Raw genomic sequence first — 24,780 nt, 5'->3', positions numbered from 1 at the left:
TGGTGAGCCAAGATCACATCACTGCACTCCATCTGGGCAACAGAACAAAGATCCTTGTCTCAAAAAAAAAAAAAGGTAGAAAAAAATTTAGATGCTCCCTAATCCTCAAAGGCTCAACAGCTACAGCCTGCCTTCCCCTCCCACAATGCTTCGGACCCGGCTCCTGGCATAGTCCCCCTCCACTGTGATGAAGCAGATGCCAGTGAACCACAGGGCAGTAACATGCGTACCTCACCTCAACCTGGTAACTTCCCTACTCCTACCAGGAAGTTAGGAGTCTGAAGACCAGCCAGACAATGACTGACCAGAAAATAGCTCACAACTAGAAAGCATGGTACCCAAAAGCAAGCTTTTTCCCCCTGTCCCCTCTCTGAAGTTCCTCAGACAACTGGCCTTATCTACAGTACCCAGAGCTGAGCCTAGCCTGCCAAATGGTTGACAGATAGGGCCAAGTCTTTCAGCCACCTCTCCACTAGAACCTCAGGGGTATACAAAGGAGCTCAACTCTCCCCAGAAGTTGCAAACAATGGCTATAGACTCAGGGTCGCCAAGTCCACTGGGAAGTCCTGAAAAATTCTCTATAGTCGGAAGCTCCCAGCCACCCTCACTGCTTCCTAAGTACTAGCCTCTCTCCTGCCATTCACATATACTGGAAAAGGCCAGGAAGTAACTACGGCCATATTCCCTTAATCCCAGAGAGAAGGAACAAGGAGTCAACACAAACTACTACTACAAGGTGTATGGACTTTCTTATCTCTGCTTTTGTTCTTGCAAGTACCCCCCGCCTGGAATAACCACCAGAGCTTACATTTGCCAAGGTCTTATGACATACCAGGCACTGCGATAAGAGCTTTTTCTTAATAATATCATTTAATCCTCACAATAATCCTATGAGGCAGATATTATCACCCCATTTTACTGATGTAGAAACAGAGGTTCAACTAGTAAAGTAATTTATTGAAGGTCACACTGCTGGTAAGTGGCAGAGTCAGGATATGAATAAAAGTCTCTAATTCTAGAACCTGTTCCCTGTGGAAGGAAAATGACATCTCAGGACCCCAAACTATGCCAAAGGGAAAAGTTAAGCTTGGGAACTAGTCATGCAAAAAACTGTCTTTCCTTTTGTTCCTAAACAGATAGCAGTAGACAGAAGGCCATGCCTCTCCCCAGGTGGCCTCCCTCACCCTGACAATGTAAATAAACAGCTCATTTTTACAGGTAGAAGACAAAGACAAGACTAGAAATCCTCCCTCCCAGACAAATGTGTACTTGACTTCTTCCTCTACTCTTTATTTACTTAACTGTATGTAAAATGCAGATTTATTGAGCTGAATGCATAACTGATGGCTTCTCTTTCCCTCCAGATGCTCTTGCCCCTTTATGTGTGTTTGTGTGTGGTTTTTTTTTTTTTTTTTTTTTTTGAGAAAGGGTCATGTGTGTCTGTGTATATGTGTGTTTTTTGGTTTTTTTTAATTTGTTTTTTTGAGACGGAGTCTTGCTCTGTCACCCAGGCTAGAGTGCAGTGGCATGATCTAGGCTCACTGCAACCTCCGCCTCCTGGGTTCAAGAGATTCTTCTGCCTCAGCCTCCCGAGTAGGTGGGATTACAGGTGCCTGCCACTATGCCCAGCTAATTTTTGTATTTTTAGTAGAGACGGGGTTTCACCATCTTGGCCAGGCTGGTCTCAAACTCCTGACCTCATGATCCACCCACCTTGGCCTCCCAAAGTGCTGATAACAGGCATGAGCCACCACGCCTGGCCATATGGGTGTTTTGAGACAGGGTTTCACACCCCATCATCCAAGCTGGAGTGCAGTGGCGCAATCTCAGCTCACTTCCCGGGCTCAGCTGATTCTCCCACCTCGGCCTCCCGAGTAGCTGGGACTACAGGTGCACCACCACACTTGACTAATATTTTTATCTGTTTTAGGTAGAGGTGGGGTTTCGCCATGTTGCCCAGGCTGGTCCCAAACTTCTGGGCTCAAGTGATCCACTCACCTCAGCCTCCCAAAGTGCTGGGATTATAGGCGTGAATCATCGTGCCCAGCCCCCCTTTAAATATTGAAGTCCTCAAAAACCTCTTTGGAAAAAGCACAGGCTACAGATCCTACTGTAGCTTGTGTCTCTTTTTCCCCAGAGCATCCTTAACCTTGGCAAAATAAATCTCTAAGTTAAGACTTTTCTCAGACACTTTCTGGTTTATATCCTCTACACACTGCCACCCACCCTTCAAGGTCCTTCTTTAGTCCAGGGATACTGTCTGGAGACAACAAAGCCAATCAGTCCCCAGCATCTCACTCTCCTCGGAGTTCTAAGCATTGTTTAAGCCCTCTTTTGGCAGACAGTATCTTGTATTTTGGTATCACAGGCTCTCCCTATCACTTGTCTCCACGGCAGCATCCTGTCTTCAGCATTCCCCAGTGACTAGCACAGCCCTTGGAAGGCAATACTCAGTGAAGAGATTTTGACAGATTTTCTCCTACCACCCAGACTGCTGAGAGTCAAGTACCTCATCACATATGACCAGACCAACACTTCCTTTCTGGAGGACTCCAACATGAAGGCGGAAGGTCTCATACGAAATGATGAGGATGGGAGAAGGCACTCTGGCTCCACGCTGGTTCATGAATCCTTCTACAACAGAAAAGGTGTCAAGGGAACAATTCAGAATCTTTAAAAAAAAAAAACAAACCAACTCGACAGTTTTTTAATTTAGCCTGGAAACAACTGACTCCACTTCAACTATTTTCAATGGAAATTCTCTTTTCTGCTACCCCTGCATTGCCCTCCCCCCTGGCCATAAGTGAGCATACACATAAGAAAGCAGCAGGCTATGCAGGAGAGTGCAGCCATCTTTGTTAAGGCTCCATACCCAGTTTTTGGTCTATTTCATCCTTAGATCCTCCATCGATGGCCAGAGGTTGGATCCTCCCTCCAAGCCATTTCCCAACCTCATTATACCAGTTCTTCACCAGGCTGGAAGGCGACACCACCATTGCCTTGTCAATTTCTGGCTTGCACTCTGGACTCTGACGCAAAAGTGTCCACATCAATGTGATGCACTGCAGCGTCTTTCCCAGGCCCATCTCATCAGCCATGATGCAGCCATGGCTGCCAGGGATGCGCCGACTGGTGACACACTCCCACAGGAATTTCACTCCCTAGAGAATAACAGCCTTCAGTCCACTTTGGCACCTACGCTGCTGCTGTCACAGGGATGGTAGTCTCCCAGGCTCAGCCCCTAGCCCACACCTCATTCCCCTCACCCTCATTTACCTCTCTCTGATGAGGCCGCAAAACCTTACTGAGAATAGGGTCAACAACCACATGGACAGGGAGTTTCTCCCTGAGAAAACACAGCAAAGAAAACAGTGTGCTCAGACATGGGCAAGGGAGCACCCTCAGGAAGCTGTGTCCTGCTGATCCAGAGGCAACAGAGGCAGCTGCCTAAGAGAAGACCTTCTTGGCTGATAAGTCATAAAACCATAGCAAATTCCTATTTTAGGAGTTAGAAAGTTAGCTCAGAGAGGAATGGGTTCCCTATGTCATCACCTCAATCACCCCTCCTCCTGAGTGAGCATCCTGGGAAGGCAGGAGGGGATGAGGAATGCCTACTCACTGGACATGACCACAGGCTCTTCCCCAGGCAGTCTCCTTCCCCAATCATCTACTCTCTGAAAACACATGCCAATCCTAAAGAGAAATCACACCAAAATACCCTCTACCCTCCCAAGTATGCATGCATGTACAGAGGACCAGAACTGCTTACAAAATACCAGTGCACATACTTGTCAAGCTTCAGCTGGTCATGGGCGCTCAGCGGGGGAGGCTCATACAGAACCAAGGCATCTTTTTCCAGGGGGTCATGGAGGGCCCGGCGGACCCCAGCCCTTTTCAGGCCCAATGCCCGAGAGCCCAGAGGACCTACAAACCAATAATCATTCCATCACCTGAACCTATGTTTAGGAGCTCCAGCAAGACCAACTCAAATACTTGTCCTTCACATAACATTTCTTGAGCTCGCATATGACCCTCTCTCTCTGAGAATGCCTCCAAACTCAGTTTGGGCATCTCTACATGACCACTATCCCATTCTGCTTTTTTTAGAGATGGAGTCTCACTCTATTGCCCAGGCTAGAGTGCAATGGCACAATCTTGGCTCACTGCCACCTCTGCCTCCTGGGTTCAAGCAATTCTCCTGCCTTAGCCTCCCAAGAAGCTGGGATTATAGGCTCCTGTCACCACATCTGGCTAATTTTTGTATTTTTTTAGTAGAGACAGGGTTTCACCATGTTGTCCAGGCTGGTCTTGAACTCCTGACCTCAGGTGATCTGCCCGCCTTGGCCTCCCAAAGTGCTGGTATTACAGGCGTGAGCCACCACACCCAGTCCCCAGAATTATTCTGCTTTGAATCAGAGCTTTTCCTGTTTTATTTCTCCCATTCCACTACAAACTTCTGAGGTGCCAGGTCTGGTTCATTTCAACTCAACACAATCCTGGGAAGGCCTGAAATTCTAAATGGGGCTTTCACAGAGCTTTCTGAGAGCTCCTGAGAGCTGGCCACAGCCAAGCATAGTGTCTCAAGCCTGTAGTCCCAACACTTTTTGAGAGGTCGAGGTGGGAGGATCGCTTGAGCCCAGGAGTTCGAGATCAGCCTGGTCAACATAGTGAAATCCTATCTCTATTAAATTTTAAAGAAAAAAAAAGAGAGAGAGAGAGAGAAAGCTGGCCTCCCTACTCCTCCAACCCCCGGTTTTAGCATCATGCTGTACCCTATATGAGACAGGGAAAAAACCTTACAGAATTTAGGCCTCCCACACAGTCAGCCTCATAAAAGAGATGCTACTGAATGCACTTGGATTGAATGAAGCCCAGGTCCATCAGCCATCTTGGCACACCAGGAACTTTCTGAGCACACCTCTACCAAGAAGATGAGGGGCAGTTAGTCTTGGCAGCCCTTACTGAGGCTAACACAGTTTTCATGCAGGCCTCAGGAGGGTCACCCCAAACACAGCCACTGCTGGACTGGCACCTTCAATTCCCAGCTAAGCTTGTATTTACAAAAGCAGGTTTTTAATTTATTCAGGCACACATACATATGACTGATTTCAAAAATAGAAAAACCTCCATTTTACCTTGATAATTTGGAATGGGGACTTTGAAAGGCTTTGACAAAATGCTTCGAATAAATGCTTCCTAAAAAGAAAGGAGAAACAGGGATTCAGGACTGATTGGAGATGTTACGAGACAATATCATGATATGCTTCACATTAGGTTTGGTACAACAGCGTCCATCTTCGAGGCTTTATGTAAGGTTCTACAAGTATCCAGGGATAGCAGAAGGGCCCAGCCTCAGTCAACCATGAGGCTTAGAACCCATGAAACCATTCACTCATTAAAGATGCCAGTGAGCATACCTACCTCTTCCCTAGGGTATAGCACCTTGGAAAGCAACTACCACAGACTTAGCCAACCCGAGTAATAACAGAGAATTCCAATGTCTGGGTTTAACCACTGTCATATAGGGCTACACCTTCCCAAGCATACCTCACATACCTCACAATTCTTTTTTTTTTTTTGGCCACATCAGTTCTGCCTAATATATCTGATACTCACATCAGCCTCCTTGGGAACTAAACAGCTCATCAAAGAGTAGTGATAGTAGGAGAAATGGGAGCCATAGTATTAATAAAATAATATTAACAACACCAGGCCGAGCATGGTGGCTCACACCTGTAATCCTAACACTTTGGGAAGCCAAGGCAGGAGGATCACTTAGGTCTGGGAGTTTGAGACCAGCCTGGGCAATATAGCAAGACCCCTATCTCTATTTTTAAAATATATATTTAAAAATATAAATAAAAATAATGATGGCTACCAATGTATGCTAGACACAGAGCTAAGCCTCTTGCATTCATGTTACCATTTAATCCCAACAGCTGTATGAGGTCCATATATTACTGGTGTTCCCATTTTACAGATGAGCAAACTGAAGCTCAGGGAGATTAAGTCACTTTCTCAAATCACAAAGCCATTATAAACGCAGGACTTTCCCGATTCTAGGGTCCTTACTTGTACTCAGTAGGCAATGTGGCCTCTCACCCAGTCTGAGTACAGCCATACAGATCAGCCCAGACCCAGCAGCTTCCTGCCATGTAAAGCACAAGAGAAGGAACATGAGAAAGGGACATGAGAGAGAAGCTAAGCCCAACACTAAGAAAAAGCAAGTGGGACAAGGGTGACAGCAGGTAGACATGTGGGTCCTAGAGAGGTAGCACTGTTGACTCCTCCACCTAAGGGCAAGAAGCCTCTCTACAAGCACTTCTGCCTTGAACCAGCATTATTCCATGGGCTATGGGGCTGGGGCAGGAGTAGAGAAGGCAGAAAAATTAACACTGAACTACCTCTGACAGCTCCCATGGAAGTTCTGGTCCACACACACCTGAGCCCTTTGTGGAACTGTGATAGCCTATGAACCTCAACAAAACCAGAGCTGGAACCCAAGAGATCAAAGAGAAATAAAGAGCAGAGACTCTGAAGGTAGTTTTAATGGGAATATATTAGTGGAAAAAGCAGTAATGAAAAAATGTCCCTTCTAGCAAAAAACATAGTCTAGTAGGAAAAAAAAGCAAGCCTGCCCTGATATTTTTACCTTTGTTTTCTGACTCATTTCTTCACACATCATAAATGTCTAGAAACTCAAATGTACTTTATTTGTTTTTTGGGTTTTTTTTTTTTTTTTTGGAGACGGAGTCTCACTCTGTCGCCCAGTTAGAGTGCAATGGTGCAATCTCAGCTCACTGCAACCTCTGCCTCCCGGGTTCAAGCAATTCTCCTGCCTCAGCCTCCCAAGTAGCTGGGACTACAGGCGCACGCCACTACACCTCACTAATTTTGGTATTTTTAGTAGAGACAAGGTTTCACCATGTTGGCCAGGCTAGTCTTGAACTCCTGACCTCAAGTGATCCGTCCACCTTGGCCCCCCAAAGTACTGGGATTATAGGAATGAGCCATCGCAACTGGCCTCAAATGTACTTTCAATAAAAAAAAAGTAATGAATTTTTTTTTGTGATATTAGAAGACAGAAAACGAGTATGTAGAAATGAACTTCCTTATCACACTAAATAACATGACAATATCACACTATGACAATATCACACTAAGTAACATAACATAAGGGCAAAATTGGCAAAAAACTCAAATGCTTTTGTTTATTTGCAAACTTCTTTGCATGTGAATAAAATCCTTTATTGACTCTTTTTTTTTTTTTCCAAAACAGACAGGGTCTCACTTTGTCGCCCAGGCTGGAGTACAGCAGTGGTGATCATACCTCACTGCAGTCTCTAAGTCCTGGCTCAAGGGATCTTCTCACCTCGGCCTCCCAAAGTGCTGGGATTATAGGCATGAGCCATCATGCCCAGCCTTTACTATTTTTAATTAGCATGACTGTAACTATGAACAGCAATGATAATTATTATGAAAGATGCTAACAAAAAGGACCCTTGGCCAGTGCAGTGGCTCATGCTTATAACCCCAGTGCTTTGGGAGGCTGAGGTGGGAGGACCGCTTAAGTCCAGGATTTTGAGACCAGTCTAAGGCAACGCAGTGAGACCCCGCCCGACACACCCCCTAAACAAAATTTAAAAATTACCCAGGTACTGTGGCACATGGTCCCAGCTACTCGGAAGGCCGAGGCGGGAAGATCACTTGAGCCTAGGAGTTCAAGGCTGCAGTGAGCTATGATTACACCATTGCACTCCAGCCTGGGTGACAGCAAGACCTGCCTCAAAGGAAAAAAAAAAAAAGCTACTCTTTTTTTTTTTTGAGACGGAGTCTCGCTCTGTCGCCCAGGCTGGAGTGCAGTGGCCGGATCCCAGCTCACTGCAAGCTCCGCCTCCCGGGTTTACGCCATTCTCCTGCCTCAGCCTCCCAAGTAGCCGGGACTACAGGGGCCCGCCACCTCACCCGGCTAGTTTTTTGTATGTTTTTTAGTAGAGACGGAGTTTCACCATGTTAGCCAGGATGGTCTCGATCTCCTGACCTTGTGATCCGCCCGTCTCGGCCTCCCAAAGTGCTGGGATTACAGACTTGAGCCACCGCACCCGGCCAAAAAAGCTACTCTTAAATCAAATGAGAGGAAAAGGAGATGGACCCTAATTTTCTTTTTAATATGGCATCAATTCTAAAACAGAAATATTTTCAAAATTATCAGTATAGAAGGCTAGATTTGAGGCTCTGAGTATCCAAGAATGTATGCTCCAAATTTAAAAAGACTTTCAATAGAACACAGGAACCATAGGTTCTGCAGGGAGAACTACAGGCTTGCATAACTGGCAAGGAAGAATGTGGAGACCCCTGGCCAAAAACATCTGAGGGCTCAGCCTGCAAAATGGAATGGCTGGCCAGGCACAGTGCACGCCTGTAATTCCAGCACTTTGGGAGGTCAAGGCAGGCAGGTCACTTGAGGTCAGGAGTTCGAGACCTGCCTTGCCAACATGGTGAAACCCCCTCTCTACTAAAAATACAAAAAACTGAGCTGGGCATGGTGGCGGGCACCTATAATCCCAGCTACTTGGGGGGTTGAGGCACAAGAATCACTTGAACCTGGGAGGCGGAGGTTGCAGTGAGCCAAGATCGCGCCACTGTACTCCAGTCTGGGCCATAGAGCAAGACCCTGTCTCAAAAAAAATTTAAAAATAAATAAATAATTTTTAAAAAAAAAGAATGGCCAACCTTCAGGGATCTGGTCTGGTGACTCACCAGTCTTTATAGGAGGGGGCAGGGAAGGAGCATGCTCTCATTCTCTGTTCATTTGGTTACTGATAATTCATATCAATCTTTCCTTCTGATAGATGACAGCATCCCTCCTCCCCACCAAGGCTAAAGCTTCCCATTTCTGCAGAGAATCACTCTGTTATGACTGATCACTCTTGTATCTCAGCCTCTCCCTCTCTAATAGCTCTTACCAGTATTTAAAATGGACTTAATTATCTCCTATCTTAAAAACAAATATTCATTTGATTCCTTATCTCCTCCCCTCCACAGGCAAACTTCTACTAAGTTTATATAGCTCCCCTTCTTTCCTCCCACTCTTCCTGTCTTCTGCCCCTTCCACTCTGGCCAAGATCACGAATGGCCTACATGACCCTAATTCCAATGGACATGTATCTTACTTGACGAAGCTGGCCACTCTTTCTCAAATATTTTCTGCCTTTGACTTCCATGACACTACTCTCCACCTTTCTGGGATCTCATCTTTAGTCCCCTAACGAGCTCTTTTTCCTCTGCCTTTTAACCCTCACCCCACTCCCAGAGCTCAGTGCTCCCAACCAGCTGCAGTGACACACATCTGTAATCCCAGCACTCTGGGAGGCCAAGACAGGAGGATTGCTAGAACCCAGGAGTTTGAAACCTGCCTGGGCAACACAGTGCGACCTGGTCTCTACATATCATTTAAAAACTAGCCAGGTGTGGTGGCACATGTCTGTGGTCCTAGCTACTCCAGAGGCTGAGGTGGCAGCAATACCCAAGCCTGAGATTGAGGCTGCAATGACCCGTGATCGCACCACTGCATTCCAGCCTGGGCGACACAGTGAGACCCTGTCTCAGAAAAAAAAAAACAAAGTCAGTGCTCCCCAGGGTTCAGGGTTCAGCCCTCAGATCTTCTGACTACACATTCACCAATCCATTTACCAGGTATAAAATATATCTATGCTAATGAGTCCCAGATATATTTCTAGTTATACCTTACTCCACATCCACATTTGCAAACGACTGCAGACCTAGATCTCCTGTAGAGACTTCAAAATCATCATGTCTAAGGCTAAAGTCCTCATCTCCAAGGCTACACTATGACTCTTGTGAGCCCCAGGCACTTTTGCCTTTGGGGCTCCTTCCTCCATTAAAAAAAAAAAAAAAGGCCAGATGCAGCGGCTCACGCCTGTAATACCAGCATTTTGGGAGGCCAAGGCAGGCAGATCACTCAAGGTCAAGAGTTCAAGACCAGCCTGGCCAACATGGTAAAACCGTGTCTCTACTAAAAATACAAAAATTTGCCAGGCGTGGTGGCGGGTGCCTGTAATCCCAGCTACTCAGGAGGCTGAGGCAGGAGAACAGGCTGAACCTGGGAGGCGGAGGTTGCAGTGCACCAAGATCACGCCACCGCACTCCATTCTGAGCGACAGAGCAAGACTCCCTATGAAAAAAAAGAAAAAACAAAAACAAAAAAGACTGCGTTGGTATAAAGATAAATATAATAGTATAATCAGGCTAGATTACTATGTATTATTTTTCTTCTGATTTTAAAAGGAATTAAAGACTACCATTGCTCTCTAAGTGCAGTGTTAGCTCACCAAGCTCCAGCTGAAGGAGAATGGAGGTAAGTAAGGAGGTGAGCCAAGATAGCACCACTGCACTCCAGTCTGGGTGACAGCACAAGACCCTGTCTCAAAAAAAAAAAGGAATACCTAAGTATATCACCATGAGTAGAAAAAATAGGGGACAGAAATCAGGTATTGCAGTTTTTCCACCATTTTCATTTTTTGTGTGAATTCTTTTTTTTTTTTTTTTTTTTTAGATGGAGTCTCACTCTGTCACCAGGCTAGAGTGCAGTGGCGCGATCTCAGCTCACTACAAGCTCCACCTCCTGGGTTCATACCATTCCTCAGCCTCCCAAGTAGCTGGGACTACAGGTGCCCACCACCATGCCCAGCTAATTTTTTGTATTTTTTAGTAGAGATGGAGTTTCACTGTGTTAGCCAGGATGGTCTCAATCTCCGATCTCCTGACCTTGTGATCCGCCCACCTCAGCCTTCCAAAGTGCTGGGATTACAGGCGTGAGCCACCTTGCCCGGCCTTTTGTGTGAATTTTTAATATAAATGTAGAGATGTAAAGCATTAATACAAGTCAAAATGTTTCAGTGAACAAGTTTCAGCACTTCAATTCTATAACAATTATAAACAAACCTGTTCATATCTTCTGGACAATGGATTTTTTAAAATACAATTTCTTATTGACAGCAACTAAACAGTGTTAGTAGCATTCTTATCACACAGCAGATTCTACCCATTAACTATACTTTTCTGAATTTTCCTATATGCAAGTATTTTTTTTCCTTTTGAGGCAGGGTCTCTGTCACTCAGGGTGGAGTGCAGTGACAGTATCATGTGTCACTGCACCCTTGACCTCCTCAGCTCAAATGATCCTCCCACCTCAGTCTCCAGAGTAGCTGGGACTATAGTCACATGCAACCACATACAGCCAATTTATTTATTGTTTTTTAGAGATAGGGTCTCACTATGTTGCTCAAGTTGGTCTCAAACTCCTGGGCTCAAGTGATCCTCCTGCCTCGGCCTCCCAAAGTGCTGGGATTACAGGTATGCGCCACCACGCCCAGCCTGCAAGTACATTTTTAATGTCATGTATCTTCTGTTCTATTCCTGTAACTTTGCTATTAAAAGACAATAGCTTTTGTATAATACATTCAACTTCATGGGCCCCCTGATTACAGTGCCCGCCATCTCCCTCCCACCAAATGCCATTCCTTTTCTGCGTTCCCTATCTCAGCAAATGGCACCACCATCCATCTACCTTGCCCAAGCCTAAAATCCCAACTTCATCCTCAATTTTCCCTCTCCCCACATGTAATCAATCCCAAGTTTTTCCACTTGTCATTTTTAAGTATCTCTCAAAATCCACCTACTTCTTCCCATTCCCCATTCCCCTAAAACCCACGTCCAGGGCATAATTCTCTCTTGCTTGGCCACCTGCAATAGCTTTCTCACTAGTTTCCCTACCTCCAGTCTCTCCACATCCAAAAGATATTCTACACTGCTGTTACCTCCCACCCCCACTTAAAACACTTCTAAAGCTCTTCAATGACCTTAATCCAGACTCTCCTAGCATGGCTTCTGAAAAGCCTTCCACTCTTAGCCTCTGCATAGCTCTCCAACTCTCATCTCTCACCACCATCCCCCAACTCCCTACACTCTCTTTTCAGTACCTGCCTCTATTGTTGCCAGGCTTTCCAATAAGCTGTTCCTTCTATTAGAATATTTTCCACTCCTGGCCGGGCACGGTGGCTCACGCCTGTAATCCCAGCACTTTGGGAGGCTGAGATGGGCGGATCACGAGGTCAGGAGATCGAGACCATCCTGGCTAACATGGTGAAACCCTGTCTCTACTGAAAATACAAACCAAATTAGCCTGGCGTGGTGGCGGGCGCCTGTAGTCCCAGCTACTCAGGAGGCCGAGGCAGGAGAATGGCGTGAACCAAGGAGGCGGAGCTTGCAGTGAGCCCAGATCACCCCACTGCACTCCAGCCTGGGCGACTGAGCGAGACTCCATCTCAAAAAATAAATAAATAGATAAGAATGTTTTCCACTCTCTTCACCTGTCTAACCCCTCGTATCTTTCAAGACTTAACAGCACATCTTTCAGAGGCAGGTCTTCCCCAATCTCCAGACCCGTAGGTCTCCTGTTATGCACTCCCACAACTGCACTTATGCCATGTAGTTACACAGGACAACTTTGAATAAATCCTGAATGAAACAGTCCCAGAAGATTACACACCATTTTAATACCATTTTCTTTCTTTTGAGATGGTGTCTCGCTCTGTCATCCAGGCTGGAGTGCAATGGTGTCGATCTCGGCTGACTGCAACCTCTGCCTCCTAGGCTTAAGCAATCCTCCCATGTCAGCCTCCCAGGTAGCTGGGACAATAGGCACACGCCACCATGCCCAGCTAATTTTTTTTTGTATTTTTGATAGAGATGGGGTTTCATCATGTTGCCTGGGTTGGTCTCAAACTCCTGAGCTCAAGCCATCGACCTACCTCGGCCTCCTAGAATGCTGGGATTATAGGTGTGAACCAACACGCCTACCCAACACCATTTTTTAAAGTTCATAAAACCAATTAAAAAATGTATTAGTGATTATTTTTTTTGAGATGGAGTCTCACTCTGTTGCTGAGGCTGTATTAGCGATTTTTGTATGTATGCTAAAACTGTAATAAAAGCAAAAGATAATGGATACAATTCAAGACAGTGATTACCTCTGGGGATGGGAAAAGGGATTATGGGTTTGACAATGTTCTAGTCCTGGCTGATGGGTTCACAGGTGTTTGTGTTTTATAACTTATGCGATATATCTATATTTATCAAGTATTACACAAAATTATTGTTTTTTTTGTTTTTGGGATAGATTTTCACTCTCGTTGCCCAGGCTGGAGCGCAATGGCACGATCTTGGTTCACTGCAACCTCTGCCTCCCGGGTTCAAGTGATTCTCCTGCCTCAGCCTCCCAAGTAGCTGGGATTACAGGCATGTACCACCATGCCTGGCTAATTTTCTCTGTATTTTTAGTAGAGACGGGATTTCAACATGTTTGCCAGGCTGGTCTTGAACTCCTGACCTCAGGTGATCCATCTGCCTTGGCCTCCCAAAGTGCTGGGATTACAGGCATGAGCCACTGCGCCTGGCCCAAAACTGTTTTTATTTAGTTAGGGTTTTTTTTTTTTTTTTTTTGAGACCAAGTCTCACTCTTGCCCAGGCTGGAGTGCAGTGGCACGATCTTGACTCACTGCAACCTCTGCCTCCCGGGTTTCAAGTGATTCTCATGCCTCAGCCTCCTGAGTAGCTGGGACTACAGGCATATGACACCATGCCCAGTTAATTTTTGTATTTTTAGTAGAGAAGGGGCTTAACCATGTTGGCCAGGCTGGTCTCAAACTCCTAACCTCAGGTGATCCACCCACCTCGGCCTCCTGAAGTGCTGGGATTACAGGCGTGAGCCACCCCGCCTGGCCACAAAACTGTGTTTAAATGTTTGCTGAATGCACAAATGACTAATCTCCATTATGTATTCCTAGTTTTCCTTCAAAACATTACTCATAAAGCTTAGTGGAAAAGCTTTGGAGCTAGGCAGATCTGCTCCACCCACTCTGAGCAAATTACTTAACCCTTCTGAGACTCAGTTTTCTCATCTTAAAACGTGAGAATTACATGAGGCAATGCACAGAACCTGCCATGGTGGTGATTCAGTTTGACTTTACTACAGGAAATATATGACTCTGGTACTCCTTAAAAGTCATATACAGAGTCAGAGTCTGAGCTGACATGAGGATCCTAGTTCCTTTACCCTCCTTTCCTCAGGAATCTGAACCATCTAATATCTGGTGCCCATGTAGCTACTATAAACCAGGCACAAGTTAGGCACACCTCTCTAAGCAGGCCCCAGCAGCTGTGGGCAGGTCCAAAGCCCCTACAGATGTGTGTCTTCTGGCCACTCTAGAAAGTACTGAGGGAGTCTACAGGGACAGGAGTCTACAGGGACAGGAGTCTACCTAGGCTGAGTGACTGGGCACAGACATATACATGCAGGTTGCAGTTCTGGCTTACATGCTGACTGCTGTCCAGACAAGGTGGTTGATTGGTTAGCTGACTCAAAGGTTTCCGAAAAGGAGACAGGAAACACTCCTGGATCTGGGTCTCACTGCTGGATTTCCGTTTCCTAGGAGTCTAGGAGAGAGAATTGGGAAAGGTGAAGTCTAGAAGACCACAGAAATCACCATAATGGCAACTAACACTTGAAGTGCTTATTAAGTGCCAGGCACTGTGCTAAATTCTTCACGCGTGTTACAGTGTATCATCTTCATAGCTACTCTATTATATAGATTTATTATCCTTATTTAAGAGGTGATAAAACTGGAGCTTAATGCGGTTAAATAACCTGCCTAAATGGAGCAGGGGCAATGGAAAAGGTAAATAAAACGGGCCTGTGAAGAGCAAGTCTACCAATAGCATGGAGTCTTGGTGGCCCCAAAGCTTCACTCCAAAAGCTCCATGGAATGATTGAGCAACCAAACACTTCGCTGAGTCTCCAAGGGGCAAGAGTACAGCTGCCTTCAACTCTCAGGCCACTGAGGCCACTCCCCACTCAGGCCACCCATGGCCGTGAGGACACTGGCACTAAAAGCATCTTCAGCAGCAACCAGCAACTGACAGCAGACCCAGCTGCAGAGAATGCTGCCCCAAGTTCAAGTCTGAGACCCATGTACGTGGCAAGGGGCAGCCAATGTGCCTCCTTCACAGGTAGAGGAGCCCCTTGCACACCACGGTACAACTACTGAGCAAACCCCACCAAGCCATTAGGCAAGAACCCACTTGTGCCAGTTTGCCAGGATATTTGAAGCTTCAGTGATCCTATCAGACACACCTGAAACAAACACCAGCACCCCCACCCCACACCTTATTCGCACACTGCTCCTGCCAAAAAGTGCCTTCTAGTCCTTGCATAGCTGATCCCTTCCTTCAAAGTTCCAGTGGCCAAGCCCCTACTTCTTGAACTGCTCTTATTCTCTGAAGTCCATGCTGCACTGTCCTATTTATTTTGGTTTACATAGGTCCTGCCCATAGCCAGCCCCAGCAAGCCTCCAAAACAGGAAGCAGTGCACAGGGCCCAACCTAAAGCAGAATATACTGTACTTCAGTATGAGCAAGGACTGGAAGGACCCAACCTGTCAGATCTAGGCCCAAGTGAGCCCAGGACTCTAAGGGAGGCCCAGAACACTCTACTGTTCTGTGACACTGGGCAGGGGACAAAGAGCAAAAGAGCAGGCTGCTAATTGCTGTTGTGTAGCCCTTTTTTCCAAACAGAGTCAAAAGGTCCAATCCAACCGGCTCTTTTGCTTTAGAATACCTTTTCCCACCAGGAAAACTGAGGTTATATTAGCTTCTAGTGACTACTCTGAGGACAAAGATTTTATTAATCTTGTTCAATGCCTGGCACATAGTAAGTACTCATTAAAAGTTTACTGAACATACAAAAGAGGCATCTGGAGTTGGCTGTGTAACCCTAGAAACCAAGTCCTGGCTTCTTTTCTGCCCAAACAGAAAACCCCCCTTCCCTGTCCCCTTGAGTGCTCACCACTAGGCCAGGTTGCCAGTCTTCATCTTTAGAGGACCCGCCTTCAGGCTTTCTCTTGGCCAGCTGGCTGGGAGCCAAGCTCCTCCTCTGTAAGGGGAGAACGGAAACAGTGCCTGCAAGGATCCTGCAGCCTAGGCCTGTCAGACCCTGACCCAGGGCTACTCCCACTCACCCCTAGGCCCACACTTACCATCCTGGGCCTAGGAGTTTAAAACGACAAGTACCCATGAGCCAAAGGTCAAAAGCAGGCAGCGGCTAAGCGTGTAGGAGGACCAGGGTCTAATCAGCAGAGGGGGCTGCTACATTATTGAGAGGACCGGCTAATTAAAGAGGGGGCATGGATGGCGGGACTCCGTCCAGGAACTGGGGTTTGGACCCAAACTGTGAGAGTGTCCGTCCTCAGTAAGCCGAGACGAGAGATTAGGCCAAAGTGGAAGAGACCAAGCAGAGATTAGTGTGGGACTGGGGGAGGAGGCAGGTGGAGTCCCAGACTGGGCGGAGTGGAGTGGGGATGATGGTCCCAGACTGGGCGGAGTGGAGTGGGGATGATGGTCCCAGTCCGGGTGAAGGGAGGAGGTAGTTGCGCGGCGGGGCGGGGTGGGAGTGGGGGTGGGGGTGGGGGTGGGGGTGGGTAATCACTGGCCAGGAAAGAGAAGCTGTGGTGAAAGTCCGAGGCCTGGGTGGGGAGGGCAAGTCCGGAGAAAGGAGATTTCCCAGGGCTGGAGGTGGAAACCAGGATAAGACTCAGGGAGGTCGAGCAGGAAGCCACGCGGGGTCTGTAAAAGACCCAGGTTAGGAGGGGAATACCAGGAGGGGCTGAAAAGAGCGACAGAGATGGACGCAGACCCCAGCACCTCCCTCTCAACCTTCCTCTTCCCAAAGCGCGCGTTAACAGCCGCCAAGACTCACCGACCCGCCAAGACCGGGTCAATCGAACCTCCCGCCGCGCTGCTGTCGTATCACCCATTGGCTGTGTTCGATGAGTTCGGCCCTCGCGACCCAAGGAAGAGGCGGGAATAGTGCTGCGCCCAATGAGGAGTCTGGGCTGTGGAGCTGGAGAAGCTAAATTGACCTACTAGGAGGCGTGACTTAGGTGGAAGGGCGGGGCCAACAGAGGTGGGCGGTTGGGCGAGAAGAGAGGGGCGGGGACGGGGCGGGGAGAGGGCGGGGCAGGAGGGGGAATGTGGGGGGCGAAGGGCGGGACCATCAGAGGTGAGCGGTTGGGCGAGAAGAGCGGGGCGGGGCGAGAAGAGCTGGACTGGGCGGGGAGGGGCGGGGCCAACAGCGGGGGGAGGTTGGGCTAGAGGAGCGGGGCAGGGCTAGAAGAGCTGGAATAGGCGGGGAGGAGCGGGGCAGAATTACTGCCTGCGAGCTGGAATTCGGCCCCTGTCTTGGGCGTTTGTCCCAGGTCGGTGAGCTGTGGTCCCGCAGCTATGGAAGGGACGATTTACGCCACATTGAGCAGCGGAGGAGTTACCACCTGTTGTGGACAACTGGGGATTATGAAAGGCGGCACATTTCTGGGAGTTTGGATTGCATCTACAGTGGTGCCAGGTCTATAGCAGAGGGCCGGGGTTGGAGTCAGGCCTCGCCCACCCAGAAAGTGGGGAGAGGCATTCGGCCCAGACTGCCACGTGGTGGACTCGGGCAGTGGGAGTCCCCGGATAACGCGACTTTCTCGCTCAGGGATGTCTTGAAAGAAGCTGCCTTCCTCTCCAAGGCCAAACCGCGTTGGAGGAAGCGTGGTGTTTGGAGTCTTAGATTTAATCAAACAATCTCTCAAAACGTCAGTTTCTTCATATCTAAAGTGGCATTAGAATAGTACCTCCCCCCGAAGGTTATTCTGACAAGTAAATTAATGTGTGTAAAGCACCCAACAGTGGCATGCACAACCTAGGTTCTCACTAATAATGATAAGGGTATATATATATATATAGTATTTACCACCAGGCATTTCTGAGCTTCTAAGATATAACAATTCATGTAATGCTCATGACTATGAGGTAGGTTTATTCTTGTCCCCATTTTGTAAGTGAGGAAACAGGCCTAGATAGGCTAGTAACTTGTCCAAGGTCACACACCTGACTATAGCTTAAGCCATCCTCACAGGGTTATCAAGAATTCTGAGGTCGGGCATGGTGGCTCACACCTGTAATTCCAGCACTTTGGGAGGCTGAGGCGGGAGGATTGCTTGAGCCCAGGACTTCCAGACCAGCCTGGGCAACACAGAGAAACCCCATCTCTACAAAAAAATTAGCCAGGCGTGGTGGTGCACAGCTGTAGTCCTAGCTATTGCAGAGGCTGAGCTTGGAAGGATCTCTTGAGCCTGGAAGGTCAAGCTGCAGTGAGCCGAGATTGTGCCATTGCACTCCAACCTGGAGGACAGAGCAAGACACTATCTCAAAACAAAGAATTCTGGAGAGAAATATCGTTTTAATTAAGTATTAATCGGTTGGGAGGCTGTGGCGGGCAGATCACTTTAGGTCAGGAGTTCGAGAACAGCCTGGCCAAAATGGTGAAGCCCTGTCTCTACTAAAAGCACAAAAATTAGACGGGCGTGGTGGCAGGCACCTGTAATCCCAGCTACTCATGAGGCTGAGGCAGGAGAGTCGCTTGAACTCAGGAGGCGGAGGTTGCAGTGAGCCAAGATCACACCACTGCACTCCAGCCAGAACGACAGAACGAGACTTTGTTTCAAAAATAAATAAATAAATATTTCTGGTTCTAGTTTCCAGTAATAGCAAATAAATGTAGTCAGATTAACCCTCCCACAAATAACAATGACAAACTCTAGGGAAAAAAATATTTTGAAAAACCAATTATTCCAGGGCACTGGACAGTGGCCAAATACAACTGCAACTGGTGAGATTAGAGAAGCTGTGGCCTCTTGCTTAGGGCATTCCCCAATCTGCAAGGAACTCTGGTGTGAAGACACAGCTTTATTACCTTGAGGTGTCAGGGAACAGAGTTTGAGGCAGGCAGGGCAACCAAAAAGTTACAGGAGAAATCCTAAAAAGGAGAGTATTGCAGAGGGGGTGAGCCCCAACATTTGGGTAAGACAAGTCCTCCCGATTCCTTGGTTGACTGCTTACGTATACTTGTGCAGGGGTAACAAGAAACCCAGAAAAAAAAAAAAAAAAAAAAAAAAAGCAGCAGGTAGAAGGTAGAACTGGATGAAGATTTTAGCTTCTGCCCTCTGCTGCAGATGATTGATTTGGAATTAAAAATCTAGCCAAATTAGCTCCCTGCCAGAACAAAAGCTGTTCTTCAGAGGAAAATTCTGCAAAGGGCATAAGAAAAAAGTTTCGAGACACGATCTCACTGTGTTGTCCAACCTGGAGTTCAGTGGCACTATCACAGCTCACTGCAGCCTTGACATCCCAGGCTCAATCTCCCACCTCAGCCTCTCAGGTAGCTGGAACCATAGGCATGTGCCACCATTCCTGACTAATTTTGTTAATTATTTGTAGAGTTGGAGGTCTCACTATGTTGCCCAGGATGGTTTCAAACTCCTGAGCTAATCTTTCTGCCTCAGCCTCCCAAAATGCTGGGATTATAGGCATTAGCCACTGTGTCCAATCTAGGATGAAAACATTCTATATATTGAGATGATGTGGCATTACAGTAGGTCTTTTTTTTTTTTTTTCCAAACAGAGTCTTGCTTTGTCACACAGGCTGGAGTGCAGTGGCGCCATCACAGCTCACTGTAGCCTTGACCTCCTGGGCTCAAGCAAGCCTCCCACCTCAGCTTCCCAAGTAACTAGGACCACAGGCATGCATGACCATGCCCAGTTAATTTTTTGATTGTTTGTAGAGACAAGGTCTCAGTATGTTACCCAGGGTGGTCTCAAACTCCTGGGCTCAAGCAATCCTACCACCTTAGCCTCCCAAAGTGCTGGAATTATAGGGGTCAGCCACTGTGCCCAGCCTTTAATTAAAAAATAAAATAAAATGAAAACAAAATACAGACAATTTAAAATCAACAAAAACAGTAGATTTATCCCCATCAAACTTGAAATACTAAGGAAAATTCTTCACACTAAAGAAAATAACAGGCTAGGCTTGGTGGCTCATCCCTACGATTCCAACACTTTGGGAGGCAGAGGTGGGCAGATCACTTGAGCCCAGGAGCAGACTGGGTAACAGGGTGAAATGCTGTCTCTGAAAAAATACAAAAATTAGCCAGGCATGGTGGGTGTGCCTGTAGTCCCACCTACTAGGGAGGCTGAGGTGGGAGGATTGCTTGACCCCGGGAAGTGGAGGTTGCAGTGAGCCCAGATCATACTCTTGTACTCCATCCTGGGTGACAGATCAAGATCCTGCCAAAAAAAAAAAATTAGCTGGGCGTGGTGGTGTGTGCCTGTAGTCCCAGCTACTCAGGAGGCTGAGGTAAGGAGGATCAGTGTACCCAGGAGGTTGAGGCTGCAGTGAGCTGTGACTGTACCACTGTACCCCAGTCTGGGTGACACAGTGAGACCCTGTGCCAAAAAATAAAAATAAAAATAGGCCAGGCGTGGTGGCTCACACCTGTAATCCCAGCAGTTTGGGAGGCTGAGGTGGGTGGATCACAAGGTTAGGAGTTCGAGACAAGCCTGGCCAACACAGTGAAACCCCGTCTCTACTAAAAATACAAAAATTAGCTGGGTGTGGTGGCATGCGCCTGTAGTCCCAGCTACTTGGGAGGCTGAGGCAGTAGAATCACTTGAACCTGGGAGGTGGAGTTTGCAGTGAGCAGAGACCGCCCCATTGTACTCTAGCCTGGGTGACAGAGTGAGACTCCGTCTAAAAAAATAAATACATAAAAATAAAAATAAATGTCACCCAACAATCTACAGGAAGGAATGAGGATCACCAAAAATGGTAAATATATGGATGTGGTAGACAGAATAACAGCATCTAAAAGATGTTCATAGGCTGGGTGGCTCACACCTGTAATCCCAGCACTTTAGGAGGCCAAGGCAGGAGGATTGCATGAGTCCAGGAGTTAAAGACCACCCTGGGCAACATAGTGAGACCTCATCTTTACAAAAAATAAACAAAAATTATGGAAGTGTGGTGGCGTGGCGTGTTCCTGTAGTCCTGGCTGCTTGGGAGGCTACAGCAGGAGGATCACTTGAGCCCCAGAGGTTGAGCCTGCAGTGAGCCAAGATCACACCACTGCACTCCAGCCTGGGCAACAGAGAGAGACCCTGTCTCAAAAAAAAAAAAAAAAAAAAGGTTGGCCGGGCGCGGTGGCTCAAGCCTGTAATCCCAGTACTTTGGGAGGCCGAGATGGGCGGATCACGAGGTCAGGAGATCGAGACCATCCTGGCTAACACGGTGAAACCTCGTCTCTACTAAAAAATACAAAAAAAAACCTAGCTGGGCGAGGTGGCGGGCGTCTGTAGTCCCAGCTACTCGGGAGGCTGAGGCAGGAGAATAGCGTAAACCCGGGAGGCGGAGCATGCAGTGAGCAGAGATCCGGCCACTGCACTCCAGCCTGGGCGACAGAGTGAGACTCCGTCTCAGGAAAAAAAAAAAAAAAAAAAAAAGTCATGCCTCAATCTCCAGAATCTGGAATGTGATAGGTTACATAGCAAAGGAGAATTAATACTGCAGATGGAATTAGTCTGTTAATTGTCTGACTTTCATTTTATTTTATTTTCTTGAGACAGAGTGTTGCTCTGTTGCCCAGGCTGGAGTGCAGTGGTGCAATCTCGGCTCACTGCAACCTCCGCCTCCCAGGTTCAAGTGATCCTCCTGCCTCAGCCCCCCTAGTAGCTGGACTTACAGGCACATGCCACCATGCCCGGCTAATTTTTGTATATTTAGTAGAGACAGTGTTTTGCCATGTTGGCCAGACTGGTCTCGAATTCCTGACCTCAGGTGATCCACCCACCTCAGCTTCCCAAAGTGCTGGCATTGCAGGCATGAGCCACCACACCCAGCCGATTGTCTGACTTTTTGATGGGGAGATTATCCTGGCTTATCTGGATGGGTCCAGTGTAATCACAAGGGTCCTCATCAATGGAAGAGGGAGGCAGAGGAGTCAGTGTCACCTGGAAAATTGAAGGAAATGGATTATCCATTAAAGCCTCCAAAAAAGAACACAACCCTGCCAGCACCTTGATTTTACCCTAATGAGACATATCTTAGACCTCTGACCTCCAAAACTCAAAATTCATTTGTGTTGTTTTCCACCACTAATTTGTGTCAATTTGTTACAGCAGCAATAGGAAACTTCTTTGGTTAATATAAAAGTCTGACTTTAAAAAAATTATTCTCTTTAAAAGACATATGACATGTTAAAACAAACACTATAGCCATATTCTGGTGTTTATAACATATGTAGGTATAGTACATCTGAGAGCAATAACTCAAAGGACTAGGCCAGAGTGAAACCGCCTTTGCAAAAATTATAACTGAGGGAGTTATGACAGTGAGAGAGATCAGACCTAATCAATTCCATCTTCCTTCTAACCTTTAATCTGTCCTTGTTCATTCCTGGGTGTTGGGCAAACCAACTTTGTGAAGGACTTCAATTCATTGTTTGACTCTGAAACAAAATTGATAATAGCCTTTTCTCAAAAAGACCCCCTTCCTGCCTGGGGATAAGTCTGCCTTTGAGGGATAATATGGTTTGGCTGTGTCCCCACCCAAATCTCATCTTGAATTCCCACATGTTATGGAAGGGACACAATGGGAGGTAACTGAATCATGGGAGCAGGTCTTTCCCATGCTGATCTGCGATAGTGAATAAGGCTCATGAGGTCTGATGGTTTTATATGGGGGAGTTTCCCTGCACAAACTCTCTCTCTTTGCCTGCTGCCATTCATGTAAAACATGACTCACTCCTCCTTGCCTTCCAGCATGATTGTGAGGCCTCCAGCCACGTGGAACTATAAGTCCATTAAACCTCTTTCTTTTGTAAATTTCCCATTGGTGGGTAGGTCTTTATAAGCGGTGTGAAAATGGAGCAATACACAGGACTAACAAATTAGCTACCAGATTAGAAATTACGGTTTAGGGATCGTGCAACCTCTGGCTCCAAGAGGCTGAACCTCCCCAAATTGCTCCTGGGGATAACATCACTATTGTAAACCCTAAGATCAGTACCTGAGATATTTTGCAGCCCCTGCACTGGATGGATTAGCTGACGCCATCCAGACCAGTCATCTGGCTCACCCAGTGCTGCCATCCCACCCAGGAGCAAAACACAGTAAGAAAACCTCAATTTGACCCCTATGATTCCATCTCCAACCTGACCAATCATCACTCCCACTTCCCAAGTCCCTACCTGCCAAATTATCTTTAAAAACTCTGATCCTCGAATGGTCAGGGAGACTGACTTGAATAATAATAAAACTCCAACTCCAGTCCTGGGTGTATTACCCTTTTTCTTTCCTTTTCTTTTCTTTTGAGACAGTCTCGCTCTGTCACCCAGGCTGGAGTAGAGTGGTGCAACTCGGCTCACTGCAACCTTTGCCTCCCCAGTTCAAGCAATTCTCCTGCCTTAGCCTCCCGAGTAGCTGGGATTACAGGTGTATGCCACCATGCCTGGCTAATTTTTTTTTTTTTTTTGAGACGAAATTTCACTCTTGTTACCCAGGCTGGAGTGCAATGGTGCAATCTCAGCACACTGCAACCTCCGCCTCCCTGGTTCAAGCAATTCTCCTGTCTCTGCCTGGCCTCCTGAGTAGCTGGGATTACAGGGATGTGCCACCATACCCAGCAAATTTTTTTTTTTTTTTTTTTGAGATGGAGTCTGGCCTTGTCACCCTGGCTGGAGTGCAATGGCATGATCTCGGCTCACTGCAACCTCCACCTCCTGGGTTCAAACAATTCTTCTGCCTCAGCCTCCCAAGTAGCTGGGATTACAGGTGCCTTCCACCACATCCAGCTAATTTTTGTATTTTTACTAGAGGCAGGGTTTCACCATGTTGGCCAGGCTAGTCTCAAACTCCTGACCTTGTGATCCACCCACCTCGGCCTCCCAAAGTGCTGGGATTACAGGTGTGAGCCTCTGCACCAGGCCTAATTTTGTATTTTTGGTAGAGATGGGGTATCACCCTGTTGGTCAGGCTGGTCTCAAACTCCTGATCTCAGGTGATTCACCTGCCTCGACCTCTCAAAGTGCTGGGATTACAGGCGTGTCCCACTGTACTCAGTCCATAAAGTTTAAATTTTTAAGTATTTTTCATGTATTGGTCCTTTTATCATTTTAAAATGTCCCTCTTTTTCTCTGGTAATACTCCTTTCTTGAAGTTTATTTTGCCTAATACTAATTTCCCACATTCCTTTGATTAGTGTTTACATGATGTATTTGCCCCAACCATCTACTTTCAATGTATTTGTATTTTTGTGTTTAAAATTCATCTCTTGACCAGGCATTGTGGCTTATCCCTGTAATCCCAACACTTTGCAAGGCCAAGGCAGGTGGATTGCTTTAGCCCAGGATTTCAAGACCAGTCTGGGCAACATGGTGAGACCCCATCTCTATTAAAAAAATACAAAAATCAGCCAGGTGTGGTGATGTGCACCTGTAGTCCCAGCTAGTTGGGGGGCTGATGTGGGAGGATCACTTGAGCCCAGGAGGTTGAAGACCAGTAAGCCATCAATGCACCATTGTACTCTAGCCTGGGTGACAGAGTGAGACACTGCCTCAAAAAACTAAAACTAAAAATAAAATCCCTCTTGTAGACAGCACATGAATCTAGCTCTTTTTTCAGTCTGACAGTCTGTTTTTTAACTGCAGTGTTTATTCCACTTACATTTAGTGTAATCATTGACATGTTTAGATTTAAGGCTTCCATTTGCTACTTGTTTTCTGTTTGTTTCATCTGTTGACAGAACAAGTTGACAAAAATTCAGCAAAT

General features: G+C 46.9%; 1 protein-coding gene across 2 annotated transcripts in view; it reads right to left on the bottom strand.

Annotated features, from left to right (window-relative positions):
- RAD54L (RAD54 like) overlaps positions 1-17,000 on the bottom strand; it is a 31,709-nt gene extending 14,709 nt beyond the window's left edge. Inside the window, exons 1-8 of one of the 2 annotated variants that reach the window (XM_031668211.1) lie at positions 16,835-17,000; positions 15,926-16,012; positions 14,398-14,517; positions 5,136-5,196; positions 3,789-3,924; positions 3,277-3,346; positions 2,873-3,161; positions 2,510-2,634 (exon numbers count right to left, since the gene is read on the bottom strand). In XM_031668211.1, the coding sequence (XP_031524071.1) occupies positions 2,510-2,634; positions 2,873-3,098 (351 nt within the window). In that variant the 5' untranslated portion in view covers positions 3,099-3,161; positions 3,277-3,346; positions 3,789-3,924; ... (2 more) ...; positions 15,926-16,012; positions 16,835-17,000. The other variant, XM_009207701.4, reaches the window with a different exon arrangement.
- Positions 17,001-24,780: the final 7,780 nt, after the last annotated feature.

Source organism: Papio anubis, chromosome 1 (genome assembly GCF_008728515.1).
Source record: "Papio anubis isolate 15944 chromosome 1, Panubis1.0, whole genome shotgun sequence".
NCBI classification, from domain to species: Eukaryota; Metazoa; Chordata; class Mammalia; order Primates; family Cercopithecidae; genus Papio; species Papio anubis.
The sequence above is the reverse complement of the archived record's forward strand: the minus strand, read 5'-3'. Positions and strand labels throughout refer to the sequence as shown.